Raw genomic sequence first — 23,972 nt, forward strand, 5'->3', positions numbered from 1 at the left:
TCCTTTTCCTTGAGGGGGTGGGGGTGGGGAACTCTCTGTTGCTCATGAGAAGGTGAGACGTCCTGACTGAAGACAGTGCTTTCTCTAGGTAGATGTCCAAGGAGCTTTCCAAAGAGAGTCGTGAGAACACATTTAGTTAACTCAAGACCCTGCTATTCTGCATAGCTCCTTAAACATTAGCAAACCCTGATGTATCAGGCTAACGTGGGAGAGGTTTTGTGCAATGAACACTGGAGGTTGGGGACAGCCAAAACAACCCATGTCAACAGGTTACCCTAGCGAGCCAGGATTCAGACTCAGACCTTGGTAAAGTCTTCTGGCCACAATGCTCTGTCACACGTCTACAGTGACAACCCCAAACGCCTCCCGATGGCATGACGGCACCAGCGGGGCGGTGGGACAGGCTGTGAGGGAGGGAGGTTGGGACTGAGCGCGAGGCCCAGACCTGCGGCGAAGGCGTGTTTATTTCCATTCCTGGAAAAACGTGAACGGGAGGGCGTTCTGCCCACAATGAAAGTTCTAATTGTCTGTTGCTCTGAGACTGTGGGGAGGGGGTTCCCGACGCCAATGTCCCAGAGCCTGGGGTGGGGCGTTCATTCTGCCCTCGGCTGCGTTCCCAGCGCTGTGAGGTCAGCCTGGCTCTTCTCACTCCTAGAAACGGCCACATCTGTACCCCTCACTGTGTGATGTATCCCAACCCATATTAAGAACTGCAGTGTCAACTCTAAACAGCAAGTCTCCACGAGACTGAAAACAATGCAAAGGGTACTTCTGCCACCTGTATGTGTCATCCATATTTTGGGATAAAGGACAATTTCTTAATAAAATGCCAAGTGTTAGCCAAATGAACACTGGACGAACACGCGGTGTAAAACGACTTACTTCTTCTGAGTAGTGATCTGAAGGAAGAGGTGGGTAATCACACTGCTCTATCTTCTTACACAGCGAGTACAGGTTCATTTTGTCACCGTAGAAAGGACTCTGCAACGCAGCCATCTGTAAAATGCTCCCAAGGAAACCGATATAGTTACTGATCACTTCGAAGGCGATCTCATCCAGCACGTTACACAGGGCTAGAAAACGACTGCAGACACTTTAAATACAGCGACCTGGGCCTTTCATTCTTACCAACACCCTTTTCGGACAATTATTTAGTGAGTTCTAAACATCTTACTTCAATTTTTGGTTATTGTTTTCAACATTTAAAATTCCCTAACAGGAAGAAATAGTTAGCATGTATTTATTTTACCTATTGCGTACAAAATATAAAACAATGTTAAGAAAAAGAACATAAAGCAACTTAAAGCTCTTTATAACTATAATGCCATAAAAGCAACTAGTTTATCTCAGGACGAAACAGGCAGTGATGGTATATATCACACATGTAATGGCCAAAATATAACAAAAAATGTAAAACTAAAGTTAAAATTGAATTATAATCTAGCAATGGTTTAGGGAACAGAATGCACAGCGTTTTATCCCACATTAATAGTTTCTGTAGGGAAAAAAAGTCTTCTCAATCTGAATGTTGTAACTGGTATTCAAGTAGTTTACAATGATTAGAACTTTTTTCTTTTGACAACGTCTCAAAAACCACTAACTACGCTCAAAAGCTCTGTAAGTGATAGCAGCTACTTCAAGCCATCCACGTGAGATATTTACGCAGGAGAAAAAAAATGCCTCACAGACTGAACAACTCTAAAAAAGACATTATGGAATTTAAATTTATTTTCAGACAAGGTTCTAACTTGACAGTTAAAGTGCAAGCAAGTAGTGTGGTAAGCAGGGTTACGAACTAAAAATTCAATTCCAAGTGTTCGCATCCTATTCCAAACCTTCTAAATCTCTGAACCGCAGCAGCAAGAATACAACACGCGTGTGCGGCTGCCCCCAAGTCAGTCACCCTTTTCTCCATGAGCTAATAAGCTTGATTTTGGAAGGACAATGTGTACAGTCCCCAGACAGGCAGAGTGTGTGTGAAACACGCTCGTCCATGCTGTGCTACTCAGTGAGCGTCAGTGAGGACAGGACAAGCTGAAAATGGCTCTCATCTGTCTTCTGGCGCTCCAGACAGACTTTAACTCCTTCAGAGCCGTAACGCGGAGGAGGTGCACATGTGCTTCCCTACTGCCGTTTATCCAGAGCCTACGGAAACCTAGAGAAAAATCACCTTAGGGATTCGTGTTCCACACGAAGAGGGAAGAGTAAAAAAAAAAAAAAAAAAAAAACCAATATGAATGTCCATAAACAGCAAACACTCCTTTGGAGAAGAAATTTCTAAAAGAGGAACTACAATCGTAATCACGATTTTTGTTCAAAATGCAAGGGCACTCACTTTACGATACAAGAGAATATTAAAAAGCTGTCTTAACGAACATACTGTATATGTAAACTGTGAAGCCCCAGAGCGAGTGTCCACATATTCATGATCATACGCTAGGAGTTCATTACGGGACTTTTGTCTCAATTGTACAGTGTTAAAAAAAAAAAAAATCTGAAAGTCCCCTAAGGAGTTAAACAGGAATAGTATATTTTCATGCATCTCCTGCTTTGACAGATGAAAAATGTCAACTGTCCTGTTTTTATTTTCCAGCTTTTGCACTATTCATCTGGTTCATTAGTGCATCTCGATGCCGCCCCTGACAGCTGCTCGCGCTCTCCTCCCAGCAGCTGAATTTTTCAGGCTAATTTGATCCTCCACACTGAGGCGATGGCTGGAATGATTGACTTGCTCTCTGACCTCCAGGGTCTGACTTTCCTGATTAGTATTCTGAGGATGTCGGAGGGACGAAAGCCCACTGTCTGTCTTCAGGGCTGGTGGCAGCTCTCTTTTTTTTTGAACTGTAAGCCACCAACCTACAACCCTGGAAGGACGCAATTGCTGAGCTGAACAATAAAGGAAATGTGTAAAACCTACTTTTCCATGTAAAGGTCCATGTAGCAAAAGCACAGCATCTTGGTTTTAATTAGTAAAGCCTACTTTGTTGCATATCAATTAAAACTGTACTGCTAGGGCTTTTTTTGTTTTGTTTTGCTTTTTTTTTTTTTTTTTTGAGGTTTCAAGAATATTTGAAAGTCTAATTCTCTGAGTTTCAAATACATTTTCAAAAAAGGCTCCCGACTCCTTCATTGTAAATTCTTAGTGGGACACAATATAAATATGCAATCTTATGACCAGTTTTCTAAAGCTAAATTACTCTGGGTATTTCTAGCAACATCATATTAAAACAGAACTGGAAAGAGATAATAACATAAAAGTAAGTTGAATCTTTAGAAAAATTCTAGTTCTTCCAAATGACTTGTATGCAGGAGTTGAGAAAATACACTGAAATGAAAACTAATGTTCACATGATAAATACCTGAATTCCAAATCATCCACAACACATATAACTCATGGATGTAGGAGTGTCCAAAGAAATCATTTTTATTTTGGTGATCATTTTCAGCACACATAAAAAAGGGACACTGCCTCTCAGAGGTGAATTCAGAATGGGAAGAATTAGGTCAGTTTTGACATGAGTCTGCTGGCCCTAGAAAAATCATGCAAACTTCCCAAAAAACACTTATTACCTCGACCAAACTTTCTCCTTTTCATTGCTCAATTTCATCTATTTGCGGAATCCAATTTGCTATTTCCTTTTAGGTGTGGAAAAGGAAAATGTTGCTTTGATAATATTAGACTAGGGTCTGAAGGAACCTAAAGTTAGTCGCCTAAACAAGTATAAAATATTTTAAAATGTGCAAAGTGACTTTTAAACATTACAGTAACTTAATACAATCAAATCAGTTCTTTTCAACATTGTATCAAATTGTAACAGAATATAATAAAGTGAGCAGAAATAACTCTTTTAATCTCATGTGCATATATAAAAACATATTTTGTTACATCATTAATTCATCATTTTTCATAATAAAAATTATCCTAGGGATATAATTTAAGAACATTTAAAAATCCTTTGCATTTAAGTAGTCGTTAGTCACTTTAGTAAAGAGAACAAAATAAATAAATGCAAAATAAATAATCTCTTAAATTTTGGAAATTTGAATCTGCAATCAGCAAAATAACAAAGATCATGATACACATTTTAAAAAAAACTTCTTATGCTTCACTTTCAAGTATTGGTGGAACAATTAAAACAGAGGGACTCATTACACATTTCATTTAAGTTAAGAGGCTTAGAGACACAAAATACAGGGTTAGAAATACAACGGCTGCTATACCCACATAGATTTCCTTTGTGTACATTAAAATGGGGAGATGATCCCGTGTAATATTTTCCTTCATTTTATTTCACTGAAGGAGTGACTTAGGTATAGACTAATTTTAAATTAACAGCTTTGACTCAAAGCCTGTTATTTCTAGGAAGATTACCATTCAATTTAATTTAATAAAAATGACCGAAGTCACTAGCTTCAGATCCTCGTTGATGCCATTATTTTATCACAGGGGTATAAATGGGCTGATATTATGCTTTCCTCTATCCATCGAAATTACTGCCTTGCAATGTTTGCCTGAGGATCTACCTACACAATTTTATCTCCCTTTGAGAAATTCTCAGCAGCATAACAGAAGAGAGTATGTCACTGAGTTTGACCAGTACAAACTGTTATTCATGGAATTGAAATCAAGTGATAACCCAGAAGAAACGTCTGTTTGCATACTATCCTTAAAGTCCAATTATTCTACGTAAAGTGAAAAAAAAGTGATAAAGAGATTTACTGTGCTTCATGTTTTAAACCCTTTCCGTTATACCTCTCCTACAATGCGTGGATAAGAAAGCTTTTTCAGAGATGTTCAAATATACATTTTTATAAATAAGATATGCTGAAACAGATTATATTAACAATAAAAACATCTTTAAAATAAAATTCTCATCAAAAGGAAACACTGTAAAAATATATCAAAGGAAGTAAATGTGTAAGAATGTACAGGTACTAAATTCCACTATTAAAGCAGTTACTAAGCCATAGAATTAACTCTTAATATTTAAAACATTAATTTTTAACCATCACCTAGGACAACATATGTGTATACTATAATAAGGGAAATGTAGCACAGTGAGTAGAAATACATCCATACATGGAATTATCAACATTACCTACCTCATACAGTAGACAGCCAAGAGACCAGATGTCAGATTTGAAGTTGTACCCATTTTCATGTATTCTCTCTGGAGACATGTAATAAGGTGTACCCACTGCAAAGAACAAACCAAGTCAAACCAGAGGAGCATAAACATGAAGATGCAGCTGAGGTAAGGAATTACATGCAAATTTCTGGATTAAAAATGTCCCCGGAATAATTCATTACAATCAGAAAACTGTTTTTCAGAATACTCAAAACTTTAAAATTTCCTCTTTACTTCCTGACTCTCAAACAGCTCATTAACATCTTTTCCAACTAAAAAGGGGGCGGTGGCTCAAGTCTCAATTTATTGCCTTTTGATGGAGCCAGGGAGAGCGGAGGGGACATAACTAAAGAGCAATGAAGGGCATTCTAACAAGGAAACCTAGTTAAGTGACTCACGTTGACTCCACTTCTTTATCTAAAAAGAATATGACTGCATATCCCAAAGAAGTAAGCACCATAAGATAATAACTGATTTAAGTATAAATAGTAATACCTAACAACTTAGTAGACTATGCATAAATAAATTACACTAACTTTTATAGAAAGATCCCTTAGGACACAGTGCAGCTCTTAAAATTCAAAACTGTGCAATCAATAAGTTTCACTACTTTACTTACTCCTACTTTAGAAAGAATATAACAGATTTGTGTACGTCAAAGTTTATAAAATAACATGTGAAAGGTCGCTGACATCGCTGAAACAATATCTAAATGATTACTCCTACTGAGACCATCTTAGAGATGGGATTCTCTGGACGATTTTTGGTTTTGTTTGTTTGTTTGATGTGCTAATACTTTCTTCTCTTCCTTATGACCGCTTTAGAAAACACTAACATAATAAATGCTAATATAATAAATATGTATTAAACACTTAAAAATAAACAAAGGCTTCCTATTTTGAAAAGCAAAAACATTTAAGTGACTGTCAAAGTGAATATAATTAAATTTCAAACTTAGATAGCTATTTCACCATCATGAGCCTAAGGCTTTTCTGCCAAATAGAAAATCAAAGTTTGAGAACAACATTTAGGGATTCTAATTGCTTGAAGCAAGAGCTACCAAAAATACACTGCTACTCACAGAAAAAAAAGGAAGGACATTCTCCTTTTTCTGTTAATTTTCAAGAACGCCCCGGATATTCACTGTCAATTTTAACAAGACTCTAACTCCCGACACTGAACACGGGTGTTTAGGAGCCACAAGAAGAGTCACAGCAACAAGCACAGCATCGTCCTCAAAGGCAGGAGTCGGTTTTCCAAAGAAATAAAGTTCCAACCTAGTAGTCATGTGCGGAAACTGCATGCTATAGTGGAAACATCAGAACCATGCATTCACAAGAAACCCTATCTGTACGGGAATCCGTTTTTACTAACAACGCATAGTCCTGGTCAGAATGGATGAAAGCAAGGATTTACGAAGGTGAAGAAAAGTGAAAAGAATATGCAAACAGAAGAGAAATTTAAATAAAATACAAACTCTCCGGGTACGAAATAAACGAGACAAAGTTTAAGAAATAAGTTATTGAATGGCAGCATTTACTCTGAAGACAAACCAGCAAATTTGCCGATTTCTGTCTGGGTCAGAAAAGCCAGGAAACTTTTAGAAATAGCTGGGTTTAAAGAACTGGTCTTGTTATTGGGTAAAACCAAAGGCTATCTGGCTTTGAGGGTTCCACCCATTCAGCTGTAGTGTGCACAACCGACTTGGATTATTGGAAATACTGACACACTGCCTGCATCCCGGGAAGGGTGGCAGGTATGCGGCCCTTAACCGGGCTGAGCGCAGGCTTCTGGCTCCGGCATAAAGCTCGGGGCTGGCAGTGAGGGATGAGCAGAGAGGCTTCCAGAATCCACAAGGGGCGCCCGGAACACTGAGGCTTCAAGGGTCAGAGCTGACCAACAGCAAGGGTGATTTTAACCAGGAGCTCTGGGAAAGCTGGGGCACGTTAGGGGTTTGACACGAGTGTGAAAGATTGATGACAGGGAAAAAGAAGAACAAATGCTAGCACTTTACAGGGATTAGCCCCAGCGTAACACCTTCACTGCAACAGAAACTGAACTCACAGAGAGAAAAAGAATGATTAGGATTTCCACTAAACTAAACCTAAAATGGAAAAAAGAAAAATGAATGAATGTAGGAAAAAGCCTATGCCAGTGAGGTGCTGGAGCTCGTGTCAAAAAGTTCCTTAGGCACTGATTGTTGTTCCTGTTGGAAGTAACAAGAGTCTTTATACTGAATATGCATGTTTACCTGCATCGTGACTCTACATTAAAGTGTAAACTTAAGTGTGCCACAGACTTCTTTGATGGCACATTTCCAAAAGAGTCATTATATAAGAAGTAAGAGGAGAAAGTTTGTACTCTGCACTACCATTATTCGTCAGATAAATTCACAATTAACTGCTGAGCACAGGCAGAAGAGGGAGGTCCCACTACCTCCGTTTCACACGCTCTCTAAAGGGCACCTGCGCTTTCTGACGCTGGCAGGGAAACTGAGACACACACACACACACACACACACACACACACACACACACACACACACAGCTCACCCTTACCTCCACCTAGCAGAGCAGCCGAAAAGTTTAAATACTCAGGAAAACCTGAAAGGCACTCAAATGCAGTGATGCGTTTCCCACATTTCTAACTTAATGAATTCAGTATATTTATTTGCTAAAAACCCTTTCTGAAATCCATGACAACTGTGTCTATTAATTACTATGGCTTCCAGAATGTTGAGACTTCTTTTAACAGCTGTACATGAAAAGGGCGAGTTGTGGAGTGATGTGATTAGACATTAAAACGATCACACAAACCACTCTGGACTGAGGAGCATGGAGAGTGCGCGAAGCAGATCCACCAATGTCGTGAGAATTTACGGTTGTAGGTAAAATGGGGACGTATTTCACCATAGCAGACACCTGTGTCATTTTAACCTCCTGACATGAGTAAAAGTCAGAAATCGATGAGAACATCATAGAAACGGAGAAAGGCTAATATTAAAGGAAAACTGCTAACAACGGAAAATTCTAGACAGTCATTCAAATATAAAAAAGTGTCATTGAATTGACTTATTCTAGTATATGAGAAAAGTTTACAAGTTACATATAGAATTTTCTCAACAGTTTAGCTTAAAATTTAGCACTGAAATTTCTGCAAACATTTGAATGAGAAAAAAACAGAACCACTGAAGGTCTTTTTATGTGGTTAGATTGGGGTTGCTATTTTTTTGTACGCTGTTTTTTTAAACAAGAGAGGCAGGGCAAAAATCAATCAAAGGTCAGAAATCTGTTCACATTTCAGCTTTGCCACTAACTAACTAGCCTCAACTTCTCTTTTTATCCCTTTTTCTCATCTGTGAGAAGCAGGGATGAAAAAAAAGAGATGCTTTCTGAGACCCCTTTTGCTCTAAAATTCTACAGCATTCATAAAAACTCTAGAAAAATCCATATGGAAAGTGGAATGGAAAAAAGTAATATATTCCTTTTTCAAACTATTACCTAGGATGGTTGAATGATGTGTTTTAAGTCAGAGAGTACAAACAAGGAAATTCAGTTTAGAAATGTTGCTTCTTTCTCTTGAATAAGAGCAAACTGAAGAAAAGAAAGCTTTTAACATTCCTTGTTGGGAAAATTAAAAGGACGCGAGTCATCTTATACCTTGGTTTGATTAAAAAGAAGATATACTCAACTCAGGGACTAGGGATTAATTCTCATCCTTTCCTTCAAACTCGAGTCAGCCTGGAAATGACGCTGGCAGACCTAACTGGGAGAGGCCATACTTATTTAATTGAAGGAGTATTACCTGGGGTCAATACAGAATGGCTGAGTGGTAGATCAATATTTCTTCTGCAAAAGGCATTTATGAAATGAAATTGGTCATCTTTTAAGTGTAACTGATAATATTGAAGAGCTTTCACTAATGCCGAGGGGGAAAAACCCAGAAAATGTTACTGTTATTGGCGCTTTGTTCCAGGCACTGAGTGATTACCTTGCTGAGCTTCTAACCAACGCTTATCAGGCCTCTACTCAATGACACCCCACTGTGTTAGATGCTGGAGCCAGGCATGAACAGGATGAGTCCTCGACCTCCTGGGCTCACGGGCTAGTGACGTGGGGAATATTATGGGATAGCTTCACGAGATGTTACGACTATTACCGTTTTTTTACAGAGGAGGCACTGGGAGGTCAGGTAATTTGGAATGATCACAAAACAGTAAAGTGTGGACCTGGAATTCACCTCAAGTAGTTCTGGCTCTTGCATTTAAACAGTTATTTCATGAAAACTGACCATTGTAAAATGTGACTGGAAAAAGTCTATACCTTTCCAAATTAAGCAGCAGAGAAATCTCCTAAAAGTTAGAGCATGAAAAGTCAGGAATTCGGGTCTGGTTTTGATGGGGTTCAATGGACCACCCGTGAAAATTAGGCTGTCCTGCACCTACTCCGATTGTTTTTAATAAATACTTGTTGTGCAGGTGGAGGGTTAAATGTGCACAGTTTAAAACCAGATAATAGCTTCTTCCCAGAGCAACTGTTTAAGTCAAGAAAGGGCTGCAAGTGAAAAATGAAGTGGGGAAAGAACCTACAGCATAGCCTGAACATATGCTCCCTTTGCAGCTCCAAACCATGTTGACCGCTGAAGAAAGAGCCACAGAGAGGTGCTGGGGAAGGTGTGGGGAAGTAAGCATGTGACCACAGGTGGCACTTGGCACCCAAAATGAAACTGTTTTAATGCCTGCTTCAAGAACACTAATTTTCCAAGTTGAAATCAGAGGCTATATCGCACTTGGAAATAGTGTGGGGAACATGAATTGTACACTCAGGAGACTCCAGTGTGAAAATTCTGATACTGGTTTGAACGATGGTCATGCATTTACTCTGCTGGCAGCATCACAAAATCGGAGAAGGCTTTGTCTCATTGTGAAAGGCAGGGAGGAGTTAATCCTTCAGCAACAACAACAGAACCCCACACACATACCAGCAAGGAGTGTTAAGGATTTGTTTAGCACACGGATCAGTATTAGAGCATTCTAGTTAGCTGTTTTAAAAAATCAATTCTATTTTCAGCAAGTACAACACATACAATAACCAAATTCACACCTGTACATGCAAAAAGAAAATTCTCCATCTTTCCTCTTCTGGGGGCACTATCAGAGCAAGTAAAACGCCACATTGGAACATTATTAATCTAACTGTTCTCATTCGTTTTTCTGTTTTTTCCCTTTCACTAGAGCAAGCAGCCAACAGGAAATACTTCCTTATATACAACAAATGGCAATTTCGGTGCAAATAGATTTGCCATAATAGCAGATAACTACCCCTCAATTACTTATTTACACCTTTGGATTATATATGTGGTAAGATTTTATAGCAGATTAACGTTTCTAATTAAGTTCTGTTAAAGTCACTTTGTATTTCCTCCTATATTCTAGGCTATGATGGCGTAAGCCACTCAGAAGTAGGACTGGTACTAAGAAGAGAAGTCTCTTGAAAATTAAATGCATTTTTTATTTAAAAAATAGAACTGCTAATAAACTAACAATAATGATAGACAAGGACTTGTTTACAAAATCTGTATTATGCCAAGTGCGATGTTGTAAATAAACGTCTATCACAACGCAATGACGGGGTCCATCCAACGAGAGGACGTAACATTTGTAAGTACGTGTGTAGCCAACGTAGGAGGTCCTAAATCTAAACAGCAAATATTAACAGAAATAAAAGGGGCAACAAACAGGAATACAACAATAGTAAGGGACTTTAATACCCCACTTACATCAATGGATAGATCATTCAGACAGAAAAACAATAAGGAAACAGTGGCAATGAACAACGCAATAGACCAGATAGACTTCACTGATATATATGGAACATTCCATCCCAAAGCATCAGAATACACATCCTTTTCAAGTCCACGTGAAATATTCTCCAGGATAGAGCACATGGTAGGAAACAAAACAATTCTCAACAGGTTTAAAAAGACTGAAATCATATCAAGCATCTTCACCAACGACAGTGGTATGAAACTAGAAATCAATTACAAGAAGAAAATTGGAAGTAACATAAATACGTGGAGACTAAACAATATGCTATTAAACAACCAATGGGTCAATGCAGACCTCAAAAAGGAAATCAAAATACACCTTGAGACAAATGAAAACAGAAACACAACATTGCAAAATCTTTGGGACATAGCAAAAGCAGTTCTAAAAGGGAAGTTAGAGCAATACAGATCTACCTCAAGAAACAAGAGAAATCTCAAGTAAGAAATCTAAAGGAACTAGACAAAGAAAGAACAAACAAGGCCTGGAGTAGGTAGAAGAAAGGCAATTATAAAGATCAGAGCAGAAATAAATAAAATAGAGACACAAAAATAGAAAAGGTCGAAGAAACTAAGAGCTGGTCTTTAAAAAACAAAAACAAAATCAATAAACCTTTAGCCAGACTTGTCAAGAAAAAGAGGACCCAAATAAATCAAATCAGAAATGAGAGGAGAAATTACAACCGATACCACCGAAATACAAAGGATTACAGTGAATAATTATACTCCAACAAATTGGACAGTCTAGAAGAAATGGATAAATTCTTAGCAACACAAAATCTTCCAAGACTGAGTCATGAAGTACTAGAAAATCTGAATAGTAATGAAATTGAATCAATAATCAAAAAAACTGCCAACAAATAACAGAGCAGGTCCAGATGGCTTCACAGGTGAATTCTACTGAACCGTACAGAGTTAATAACTGTCCTCAAGCTATTACAAAAAATTAGAGATAAATGCACACTTGCAAACTCAGTCTATGAGGCCAGCATTACCCTGATACCAAAACCAGACAAAGACACTTAAAAATAATAATAATAATATACAGGCCACTCTCCCTGAAGAACATAGATGCAATAATCCTCAACAAAATATTTTTTAAAAATCGAATTCAAAAATACATTAAAAAATCATAGCCATACTAAATGACATTTATTCCAGGGTGACAAGGATGTTTTAACATCTGCAAATCAATCAACTTGATACATTACATTAACAAAACAAAGGATAAAAGTCATGTAATTATCTCAATGGATGCAAAAAAAGCATTTGACAAAACAACACCATTTATGACAAAAACTCAACAAAGTGGGTATAAAGGAAACATAACTCAGCATAATAAAGGCCGTATATGACAAACCCACAGCTAACATCATACTCAATGATAAAAATTGACAACTTTTCCTCTAATATCAGGAACAAGAAAAGGATGCCCACTTTCGCCACTTTTTATTCACAGTATTAGAAGTCCTAGTCACAGCAATCAGAAAAGAAAAAAATATAAAAGACATCCAAATTGGAAAGAAAGAGTAAAACTGTCACTTATTGCAGGTGACATGATACTATATAGAGAAAACCCTGCAGACTCTACCAAAAACTTACTAGAACTAACATGAATTCATTAAATTTGCAGGATACAAAATTAATATATAGAACTTTACTGCATTTCTATATACTAATAATAACTAAATATCAGAAAGAAAAATTAAGAAAACAATCCCATTTCCAAGTGCATCCAAAAGAATAAAATACCTAGGAATCCATATAAGCAAGGAAGTGAAAGACGTATACTCTGAAAAGTAGAAGACACTGATGGAAAAAACTGAAGCCAACACAAATGAAAGGAAGGATACCCTGTGCTCATGGAGTAGAAGACTAAATATTGTCAAAAGGACTATATTACCCAAAGCAATCTACAGATTCAATGCAATTCCTATCAAAATAGCAAAGGCAATCTTCACAGAACTGTAACAATCCTAAAACTTGTATGGAACCACGGAAGACCCCAAGTAGTCAAAGCGATCTTGAGAAAGAAGAACAAAGCTGGAGGCACCACGCTCCCTAATTCAAAGGATAGAAAGTCCTCAATTAATATTTTCAACAGGTTCTGGGATTTTAAGCAAAACATAGAACGAAACCAATTTACCACAGGCTGATTGATATAAACAAGAGTTAAGTTCCTATGGCATTTCATCAACGTTACAACGAAATGACATTATTCAAGGACCTAATGGTATTACAAAGCCAGTATGGCACCGGCACAAAAACAGGCCCATACTTCGATGGAACAGAATAGAATCCAGAAATAGCCTATGCATAGGGTCAATTAATCCACAACAAAGGAGGCAAGAATACACTGTGGGGAAGACAGTCTCTTCAATGAACAGTGTTGGGGAAAAACTGGACAGCTACATGCAAAAGAATTCATCTCGACCGCTTTCTTACACCATATACAAGAATAAAGTCAAAATGGATCAAAGACTTGAATGTAAGACCTGAAACCATAAAACTCGTGGAAGAAAACAGGCAGTAAGCTTTCTGACAATGGTCCTAGCAATATTCTTTGAATCTGTCTCCTCAGGCAAGAGCAACAAAAGCAAAAATAAAGAAATGGGACTATATCAAACTGAAAAGCTCTTGCACAGGAAAGGAAACCATCAACAAAATGAAAAGCTAACCTACTGAATGGGAGAAAATACTCACAAATGATTTCTCTGATAAGGGGTTAATATCCAAAACATGTAACGAATGCATAAAATGAAATAAAAAATGGTCGGGGACCTGAATAGATATTTCTCCAAAGAGGACATACAGATGGCCAACAAGCACATGGAAAGATGCTCAGCTTCACTCATCATCAGGGAATTGCAGATCAAACCACAAGGAGCTACCACCTCACACCTGTCAGGACGGCTGTCATCAAAAAGACCAAAAAAAAAAAAAAGAGAAAGAAAGAAAGAAGTGTTGGCAAGGACGTGGAGAGAAAGGAACCCTTGTGCCCCGTTGGTGAGAACGCTGGTGCAGCCAGGGCTCCGGCCTCAGAAACCACAAGCCCACGCATGACCTCCAGCTGCAGGGCCCGGTTACCTCTCTGCTTCTGTTTCCGTATTCTGGAATGGGAACAGCTCCTCTCCACACCCACGTGTATCTCTAAGTAATGGGGGAAGCTGAATGATTTGCAGACTGAACGGAACATGCACGTATGTTTTTGCCCAGCTCCGGAAGCACAGGGAACCCAGGAAATGACTAATTTAGGTCTGACTGACTGAACTGACCAGACAGCAAGTCAAGAGCATGTGGAAAAGGAGGGAGAAAACTGCGGATCTGTCGTGAAGTAAAAGAACAGTATGAAAGTACTGTAAACACTGAAGATGCTTTCCAGACTGCAGGGCAGAACCGATAAGGAAGTTGTGAAATCAATTCAGCAGATTGCAACCACCATTGTTTTGGGTAAAATTAAATGAAACAGAGCAGACCGCATCAGAAGGCACTGCAGGCATAGCAGCAGACACGGCTGCCTGAAACTTGGGGTTCAGTTACCGGTTGCTGCCCACAGGGTCACAATGTTGCTGGGCTCACTGTCACGAACTGTGAAAGCCACTGAGCTCGACCGTCAGGAAGCTTGATTCAAGGGAGACATGTTTCTTACCACAAAAGGCAGAGATACAGACCACACATAACACATTTTCTAACATCTGGTACATCTGTAAGGTTGACAAACAATAGGAAAGAAAGCAGGGCAAAACCCACTGGGACGTGTACAATCCTACAAGTAGTCTCCCTGGCCACACCCCAATACAAAAGCACTAAATGAAGACCTGACTTAACATAATAAATTCATGTACAAAAGGGGAGGGGGACAAAAACCAAGGAACCATCTAGATGAGAGATGACAGGCAGTGATAAACCTTCTGTTGTACAGGCTCATGAGCTCACATGGCTGAGCTCTGCTCAGGGCTGGGTAGTACCCACCCAGAGGCACTCTGAGAGCAAAGGAAGCCAGAGACCAGGGCAGAGAATGTGACAACGGCAGACAGCACTGGGCGTGGTCATCCCAAAGATGACGAGGCTCATGGCTGCCGCCTCCATTCAAATCAGACCACGTTGCTCTCCTGATTGCAACCTTGCAAAAGCTCCCACTGCACTTGGAATAAAGCGTGAGCTCTCCCCACCTCTGGCCGAGACCCTTTCTTTCCGGTCTGCCTGCATCTGCCCTTCGCACGAACTGCTCTTCAGTGGCCGGAGCCCTGGCTCCCCAGGGCCACGCACGGCGGGCTTGTGAGCATCCTTGTAATCTCGGCGCAGAGGTTACCATCACCTCCTCACAGAGGCCTGTCCAACCCCGCCCTTTCTAAAATACTCCCCCGAGAGTCACTGTCACTGGCCAACAAGTCACCTGATTTCTGTTTTGTTCTGTTGTTTGTTTCCTCCCACCACAAGGTAAGATCCATAAACACAATGACTTGTCTTGTTCAGGCTACCTTTCTGGTATCTGCAGAGAAAAGGAAGCAAACCTCTTCACCATCACCATCACGTTAACATAGCGACTGGAGCAGCACAGTGGACCAGCGTCCAGAACACTTTTACATTCACTGGGGCAGGGGCTGGTTAGAGTTAGGACACAACAGGGGTGGTTCCTACCCTCTCTGTTATCATAGATTCGGAAGCTGAGCCTTAGGAAGTCAGCACATGGCGAGACCGAGGTTCTACAGAACAGCGGGCACGTCCTCCGTTCTCTCCTTACATCATGCTCCTATTTCTCATGATGGGAACAAAGCGAGAGGACAACACGGCTGGCACATTAGGAGGTAGGAAGGTGGGGTCACAGGTCAGATGGACAAGGTGGAGGACACCCAACGCCAGAGGACCCAGCCGCCGAGCCAGGGGCTTCCATGCAGCAGGGAACCAGCATAGGGAGGAAGGAACGAAGTCAGACCATGTTTTCGAGGCATATACGGAACTGACCTGACAGTAGTAAGGGACACAGGCAGGTGATTTCCAAACCTAAACGTGAGTATGGATGAAGGAAGAGAGAGTAAGGGCCCTGGGATTCAAAGCACGTGGTGGGAGAGGACAGAGGAGAAGGAAAACGGAAGGCCCCCGAGATTTGCTTTCAGTGCTGAGGATCTGAACATGGTTTCAGCATCCAGCGACATTTCATTTAGTATTTGTAATTTTTAACTCCAGACTCAGAAATTACTCTATTCATACTTTTAATTTTTTGAAAACTGGAAACGTGGTCACCTGGATCTTGAGAGCATAATGCTAAGCGAAATACGTCAGACAGAAAAAGCAGAGAACCATATGATTTCACTGATATGTGGTATATAAACCAAAAACAACAAAAGAACAAGGCAAACAAATGAGAAACAAGAACTCATAGACACAGACAATAGTTTAGTGGTTACCAGAGGGTAAAGGGGGGTGGGGGGTGTGAGATGAGGGTAAGGGGGATCAAATATATGGTGATGGAAGGAGAACTGACTGTGGGTGGTGAACACACAATGGGATTTATAGATGATGTAATACAGAATTGTACACCTGAAATCTATGTAATTTTACTAACAATTGTCACGCCACTAAACTTGAAAAAAAAAAAAAGAAAGAAAATGTGAGAGAGATTTTATTGCATGCTGATTTGTTCTCATGGAATCAAGCGATACAAGTAAGAGATGCAAAGTGAACAGACAACTGAACAATTCAAATCCTTGCCACTCTCCTCAGGACTGATAAACATAAAAAGTTGTTAGAGTGTGTGTCCCTATTAGTGAAAACAGTATCCTTTATGTGATTTTTGAACAACAAAATGTATTCTGCGTAAAGGAAAGCACAAATACATAATTACAATTAGAAGTTTCTAAATCCTATATATTTTTTGTCTTTTGGAATTAACTTCCTAAAAACATCTTCTTTACAAAGTTAAGTAAAATTTGGCTCCAGGATAGACACCATTTAAAGAAAACTTATTCAGATTTTCCTTTCTCAACTCCATACAGATCGGATTTACTTGTAGTTTGACTAAAATTTAAACCTGCTCAATGGATAAATCACACCCTAAAGATTTTATCCTCAGGAAATCAGCAAACCAATCAACAAACAATAAAACCTGAGTTCCATCATATTTTCTGTAACCAAAATTAATTTGTGTAAGTGGACACATTTTCAATGGCTTTTTTGGAATCTACTCTTAAAAGCAATCTTCTAAATTTGCTCTTGCAAATAAGTGACAATAACATACAAGGGTAATAAATTTTTAACAGTAATAATTAGGATGAACTTATCAACAAACAAGTCTGTGTCAGGATTTCTATCCTTGTTATCTATACATATTTTTTGTTAGCAAAGAATTTGCCTGATCCTTCTAAATAGGGTTTCTAGTTGGGTCCAAATAGCCCTGGTAGTCCAGAGTTCAAACTTTAATTCTTGATGTGTGTTATACTTTGCTTAGTGAATTTTACTTTAAAACTATCAAAATCTTCACTTCGGAGAGAGGGCACGCAGGAATAAAATTAATTTTCTTATTTTAAGGATATGAATAATATGGAATACGAAAATTGTGAAGGAAATTCTCTTTCTATTGAGTCATTCATGAAAGACATGTCTCATTGCTACTTGCTCACTGACTGTACACAGGTGTCTTAGAATCTTCTGTCATTACGTACATCCTCATTTATTATACAACACACACACACACACACACACACACACACACACACACACAACTACATGAAAGTGAACTGATTTAGACAAAACCTGCTATCGGGAGTTCTGAATGAATTATTAAATCTATTAAAATTTCTTCTCTATATAAGAACACTTGGACTGACATATCCCCAAACTGGGAAATGCACACATCTTTATAAATCCTACTGAGAGCCTTTGCACACGGCAGTGGCAGACAAGCTGAAGTCCATTTCCAAAACTGTTGAGAGCAGGGTTTCAGAGAATATGGGGGATCCAGAGGGCCAAGTGACTATGGCATGATTGGAGCACCAGTCTGCAAAGTAGCGTTTTAACAACACACACATGTGTGTGTGAGCATGGGTATGTGTAGGGTGTGTGTGTGTGTGTGTGTGTGTGTGTGTGTGTGTGTGTGGTCGTACGCTAGCATTTCTCAGTAACTTAATGACAGAATGCTGTTAAGACATTCCATTCAGGTGGGTAACAAAGTGAAAACACATTGTCTTCACTAGTGATAAATGTAAAGACTAGTCTGGATAACCTAAGGTTTTCTTCACAAAACTCCACCATTTGCGCCATAAGAGTTGTAACTTCCAAATAAAACTTTATTAAAGTGCTATGCAAATTTGTGTGTTTCTTATGGAAAAGAAATGTAAAGCTTTGGGAAAATAAATGTAAGGTTAAAAAAAAAGAAAAACAAAACGGTATTAATTGTATCCTAAGCTCCTACACAGTGCTTGGAATACAGTAGGCTTTCAATTTAAACAAACCAACAAAAACCAGTATTACTCAGCATCAATTGGAATTTTATTTTCTTGATGTGCCTGACAAAATTGAAACCGTGAAAAGGGAACATATTATCTTTCCATCACTCCTTAAATTAGGATCCAATATTCTGTCATTCAGCAAATACTGACTGGGTGCCTACTTCTGTGCCACATACTGCTCTAGATACAGAAAAATTAAATGACAGGTTCAGGGCCACACAGAACCTTAGAAACAAAGCCAGAAAAATTTGTAAAAGTCAAGTCAACCAATTCAGACGCTGGTTTTACTACTTGGATATTTAATGTAACTCACTTATTCCTCATCCAGCCATTTGAAATAAATGTGAATATTTTATTTCACATTTAAAAACCATTTTATCTAAAAAAAAAATCAATAGTTTTTAATGAAATTATGACACCAAAGATAGGGCACCATGAAGTTAAAGGCAACTTATTTTTATTTTATTTCTTACTTTATTCTGGTTTCTCCATTTTTGTCTAAGTCTTAACATTTACAAGGAGAAATATGATTTGAAGAGTTTTTAGAGAAACTCTTTCACTCCCTTTAAGTTATTCAATATAAAAATTACTTCTTCTTAGTAATTTCTATTGTTTCTAACCTAGACCACTTTCCATCAATATAATGTTGTAATCGCGACATTCAGTTCTATTTTAGGCATAAAGGACACTGGAATATTGTTAGTTCTAGAATATATCAGCTATAGACATCTTCTACTTTATCATTTAGGGAAACATTTTCCTCATTAGCCATAGATCATATTTAGGTTTTCCACTCTGCAGTAATCACTGCCACATATGATATTTTAATGAACATTTACAAACTACCATAGTATTTTTAAACGGTCAAGGCAAGTCTTCTTCTTAGATATGGTGTATTCATCATATTATCTTAACATTATTAAATGTAAAATAAAAGGGGGATTCCATGGCAACAGTAAAACTGCGTTTGTTCATTAGCATTTCCTTTTACCAAGTACCTGCCTGATGACAAATGAACGGAAGTGCCCAAGTGTCATGTGAATGGACACGTGACCCCTAGTAGAGAGTTGTGATACCTGCTCAGGACCTGATGACATTTTACAAATACTTTTATTTAGGATGTAAGAGCTAGCATATCATTTAGGATATGACTGGTAACCACGGTGATCCCTTGCATTGCTAACCACGGTGGACAGGACGGGGAGATAACAGAACGGACTTCCATTTTGTCTCTTACCTAAGGAATGTGCAGCTGTGGTTTTGGAACTGAAAAACCGTCCCAGCCCGAGATCTCCGAGCTTTACCACCCCAGTGGCTGTGATGAATACATTCGCTGGTTTTATATCTGTGAATAAATGAAGGCATCAGGAGAAAGAGCATGTCAGCACAGGCATTTCAAGGGGTTAAAAACCACTTTTCATGGCAGAATTGAACATGTATCTTAAAAATGAAAGTTTGAATTTTGAACCAATTACTCTGAGTAATTTTTATGTATCCTAATATTTCTATGTTCTCAGTCCTCTGATAATCATCAAGCAGCATAATAAAGATCACTAATAATGTGCATTTAAAACATTGTGTTTTCCATTTCCAAATAAACTCTTGTGAAATTCAAAGCACAAACTAAATCTGTGCCCTTTTTATATCAATTTTAAATAAAACATCTTACTAAACAGTGATTTATTGATATATTTACATAAAATATAAAATCATAACTCTATATACATATAATCATTTACTCAGATGACCTCAGCAATCTTAACTGCTGAAATATTATTTTTCACGCCCCCAAATCAAGGGATCAATTCCTTAGTAATGCAACCTTCACACGTTATGCCACACATTTGACAGAAAATCAAGAACACAATAAGAGTAAATGCTGAAAATTAAAAATCTGAGAAGCCATAATATATACTGTTCATTTAAAAAAAAAAAAAAACAGCAAAGCTCTTCCTCATGCATATTCAATTGCTTTCCTGCATCTATTTCTTTTCTTTACCAACTAAATCAGCAAGAAGCTCAGAAGAGTTAAGCAGAAAAACAACTAATTCTCATTCTTAGTTAAAGCCAAGAGTAGGGCTTTACCTAAAGCCTCATCCTCCCAGTAAAACTATGCTTCGGAAACAAGTACCTGAGAAAGCACGATAGGATGCAAGGGTTGGGAGGCGTGTGTGTGGTCTTACGGGCCAAAGCCATCGCTGAAGCGACCCTCACCGACCACAGCTCGGGAAGTCCTTACCTCTGTGCATGACCCGTCGAGAATGCATGTGTTCCAAGGCACTGCACAGCTGGACAAAGTACTTCCAAACGGTTCTTTCAGGAATTAGCCTCTTTTGCTTCTTAAAGTGCTGTATAAAAAATTAAAAATAAGGATTATAAGAACTAAAAATACCTTAAGACTAGAATCTGACAAGCAAAAAGCCCTAAGTCAGAAAAATGCCTAGTTTTATCTCCCTATTACCAACTAAAAAGACTATGATTTCCCATACTGAAACAATTCCACAAACTTTCTCTGATCTCACAGCTTAAATTTCTCCCTATTGTATCTAAAGTTAGCGCAGGCCCTTATAGTACTACATCGTTGCGATGTCCAACTATTTCAAAAAATGGACATTTATATAAAATCATTTCATTTCAGGAAAATTTCATTTTAGGAAAAGCCAGAAAACAAAAGTCTAGAAACCTGAAGGTAATTATGTTCATTAAAAGACAATTCTTCTCCCAACACAGGTTTCACTATAGAATTCCTTAAAAATAAATATTGAACCACCTTAGGGATTTGAAATATCACATAACTTTCTAAAAGTTAAAATAAATGGATTTAAGTACAAAGTTTTCATAAATATTTCTATTGTAAGTTAAGAGCCACACTTGCACTCTGCTCTGAATGAATGAAACTAAACTTCGCAGAAGAAAACATTACAGGAAGGCCAGGCAAAAGCTGAGCGCCAATGGGGTAGCTGGGAGACAGTAGGCCATCCTGCTTAAGAGAACAACCATTAGAATAACGGCAACATGTCCATTCTTCTCCTCTGCATTTGCTAGAAAAGTATCCTAGCAATATGCTCATTCAAGAACAAAGTTCTTAGTTTCATAAGATTCAGAAAGATTCACTACATAAAAATTCTTTTTCAAAACCAAAAATGCAATTGGTTTCCTATTTAACAATGTTTATAAAACACCAACAGGAAGTATTGTATTTAAACAAGTTTTCACAAGATTTTCTGAGCGCTTTTTTAAGCTATAAAGTTAGTAACAGATATCAACAATTATATACACATACCCTCATATGTACTTTAATGCATTTTATCTAGAAACTTGACAGTTTGATAAGTTTAACTGATTTTGATTTGTTGTTACTGAATATAGAGAAACCGTCCTTCAGATAATTCCAAAACAAGTATCTGTCAATGTTTACCCCTGTGAACTGTTGAGGGCAGGCTGAAATAAAAAACAATACCAGGAAGCCCGCTGATATCCCAACTTCACATTTAGCAAAAGATTATACCTACCATCTCATATGCACTCAATATACCAAAGTCTAAGTTAGTTTTAAGGAAAAACTAATACCTTTAGGTTAATCTTTATTATAACACATACTGTGGAAATGAACTTACTAGCAATTTCAATGGCTAGTGCATCAGTAGCCCAAAACAAATGGCAATTACATGACCAGGTAATTAAAAAGCAAATCAGAGTGTTACTAAAATGTTAAAAACCTCCCATATCACGTTTCGGTATTAAGTATATTTCATTGCAGACCGTGACATCAGTTTTCATTCTGAGGGGCAATGCTGCAAAATCAGTTCTACACACATAATTTTCTTTCAGACTGGGAATGAGTCTAAATAAGGCCTGTCTATGTGCTCGGTGAGATGCTGGATTAGCATATCAGAAGACTGTTTGATGTCAACGGGAAGATGGGGACCAGGTTTCTTTTCATTCAAAAATAAATATACCGCATCATGTAAGTATCAGAGCATGAAAGAAAAATTTTATGCTTTAATACAGATTCCAAAATCATCATAATTATATTAATTTGGCAGCTTACTCTTAAAGTCCCGTTATTTAAAAAATAAGTGATATACATATAGGAAAAGGCAGAATGAAAAAAAATCGCCCTTGAAATGCACATTCGGGAAGCTGTTATCAGACCAAGATGGTCTGATTATTTCATGTTTTCATTTTCTTCCTTGGGATTTTGTCTTTGAACAACACATTTAACAGGATGACAATAACCTGTTATCAATATACTGTTGTCTAGACAGAATGACTTGGTGAAACATAAGCATCCAAATTAGTAACTGATTTTTTAAGAATAATTTTATGAGTCTGATCTGATCATTAAAATAAAGCAAGGCTGTATCATTGTATCAATTTTTTGTTATGTATCTGTTTAAACATATGTGTTTTCAACCATTCCTTAAGTGTGGGTATTTTTTTTTTTTTTTTTGAGAAAACCAATAGTTATGATGAGAAAAGCCTGTCTGTTCTGATGGTGGCACTGTTGGCTATCTCTAAAAAAAAAAAGAGGATTAACACAAAAAAGGCAATGATAATTTGAATTCTTTTTATACTGGTAAAATTTATATTAGCACTACAAAGCAGTAACTTCCAAAATGCCAAAGTATTAAAAAAAAAACAACCTTTTCTTGAAATTTATTCTAATGTGTGTGTGTTATCTTTTAAAACTTAATTCTTTAGTCAAATAGCATTACTATTCATAAATCCTATATTTCTCTGAAAAAGGACAGTGATATATATCGAGCTCTAGATTAGGAAAAAAATCTAATGCCAACATACAGAAATAAAAAATGTACATGTATTTGTCATGTGGTAAATTTTTAGTTAAGCAAATAATGCCACCAAATTTTTTAAAGGTTAGTATCAATAAAGATTTATGTGAAAAATATTATGTGATATGGCACTTTCACTATATTTATGCTATGAAATAGAACTGTAATGTTTTTATATCCTCAAATAAAATATCTAAAATTTAATGAAAAGGTAGAAATTAGTACTCAGGTATACCTGATCACTTGGACATAATTTTTATTTAGTCTTCTTTTTCTTTTTTTTTTTTTAAGTAGGCTATTCTTCTCTATGCAGAGCCTCAAATACTGTTTATTTTAAAAAACATATTTTCTATCTTCCATCAACATTATTTAAACAAATTATTTAAATAAGATTTTGGCAAAATAGTCACACTTTGCTTTTAATCATCAGACATCCATCTATAAATTAAATGCCCAAGACCAAATCCAGTTGTACGGCTGACACTGAATACCTAAGCACCATTTTACGGGCGCAGATGGATCACCTGGTTCGTGCTCTCTAGATACCACACCTCCAAGCACAACATACATTACTTATTTTTAAGTTTTACAACCTAGCATTCCTCCTCAAGAAATCTTGGGGAAAGCTTCAAGTATTACCCAGAATAAACTTATCCACAGAGAAAGGACAGAAAACTATATTCCTGTTTTATAAAATATATATATATATATATATATATATATATATATATATATATATATATATATATATATATATATAATATTCATGATGCATC

General features: G+C 37.6%; 1 protein-coding gene across 2 annotated transcripts in view; it reads right to left on the reverse strand.

Moving 5' to 3' along the window:
- The window catches only part of NEK7 (NIMA related kinase 7), a 106,220-nt gene that overhangs the window by 13,935 nt on the left and 68,313 nt on the right, over positions 1-23,972 (reverse strand). For both annotated transcript variants that reach the window (XM_033099616.1, XM_033099615.1), the window contains 4 exons: positions 20,640-20,748; positions 19,638-19,745; positions 5,104-5,198; positions 883-996 (listed from right to left, as the gene is read on the reverse strand). In XM_033099616.1, the coding sequence (XP_032955507.1) occupies positions 883-996; positions 5,104-5,198; positions 19,638-19,745; positions 20,640-20,748 (426 nt within the window). The remainder of the gene's footprint in view (positions 1-882; positions 997-5,103; positions 5,199-19,637; positions 19,746-20,639; positions 20,749-23,972) is intronic.

This window comes from Rhinolophus ferrumequinum, chromosome 27 (assembly GCF_004115265.2).
Source record: "Rhinolophus ferrumequinum isolate MPI-CBG mRhiFer1 chromosome 27, mRhiFer1_v1.p, whole genome shotgun sequence".
NCBI lineage: Eukaryota > Metazoa > Chordata > Mammalia > Chiroptera > Rhinolophidae > Rhinolophus > Rhinolophus ferrumequinum.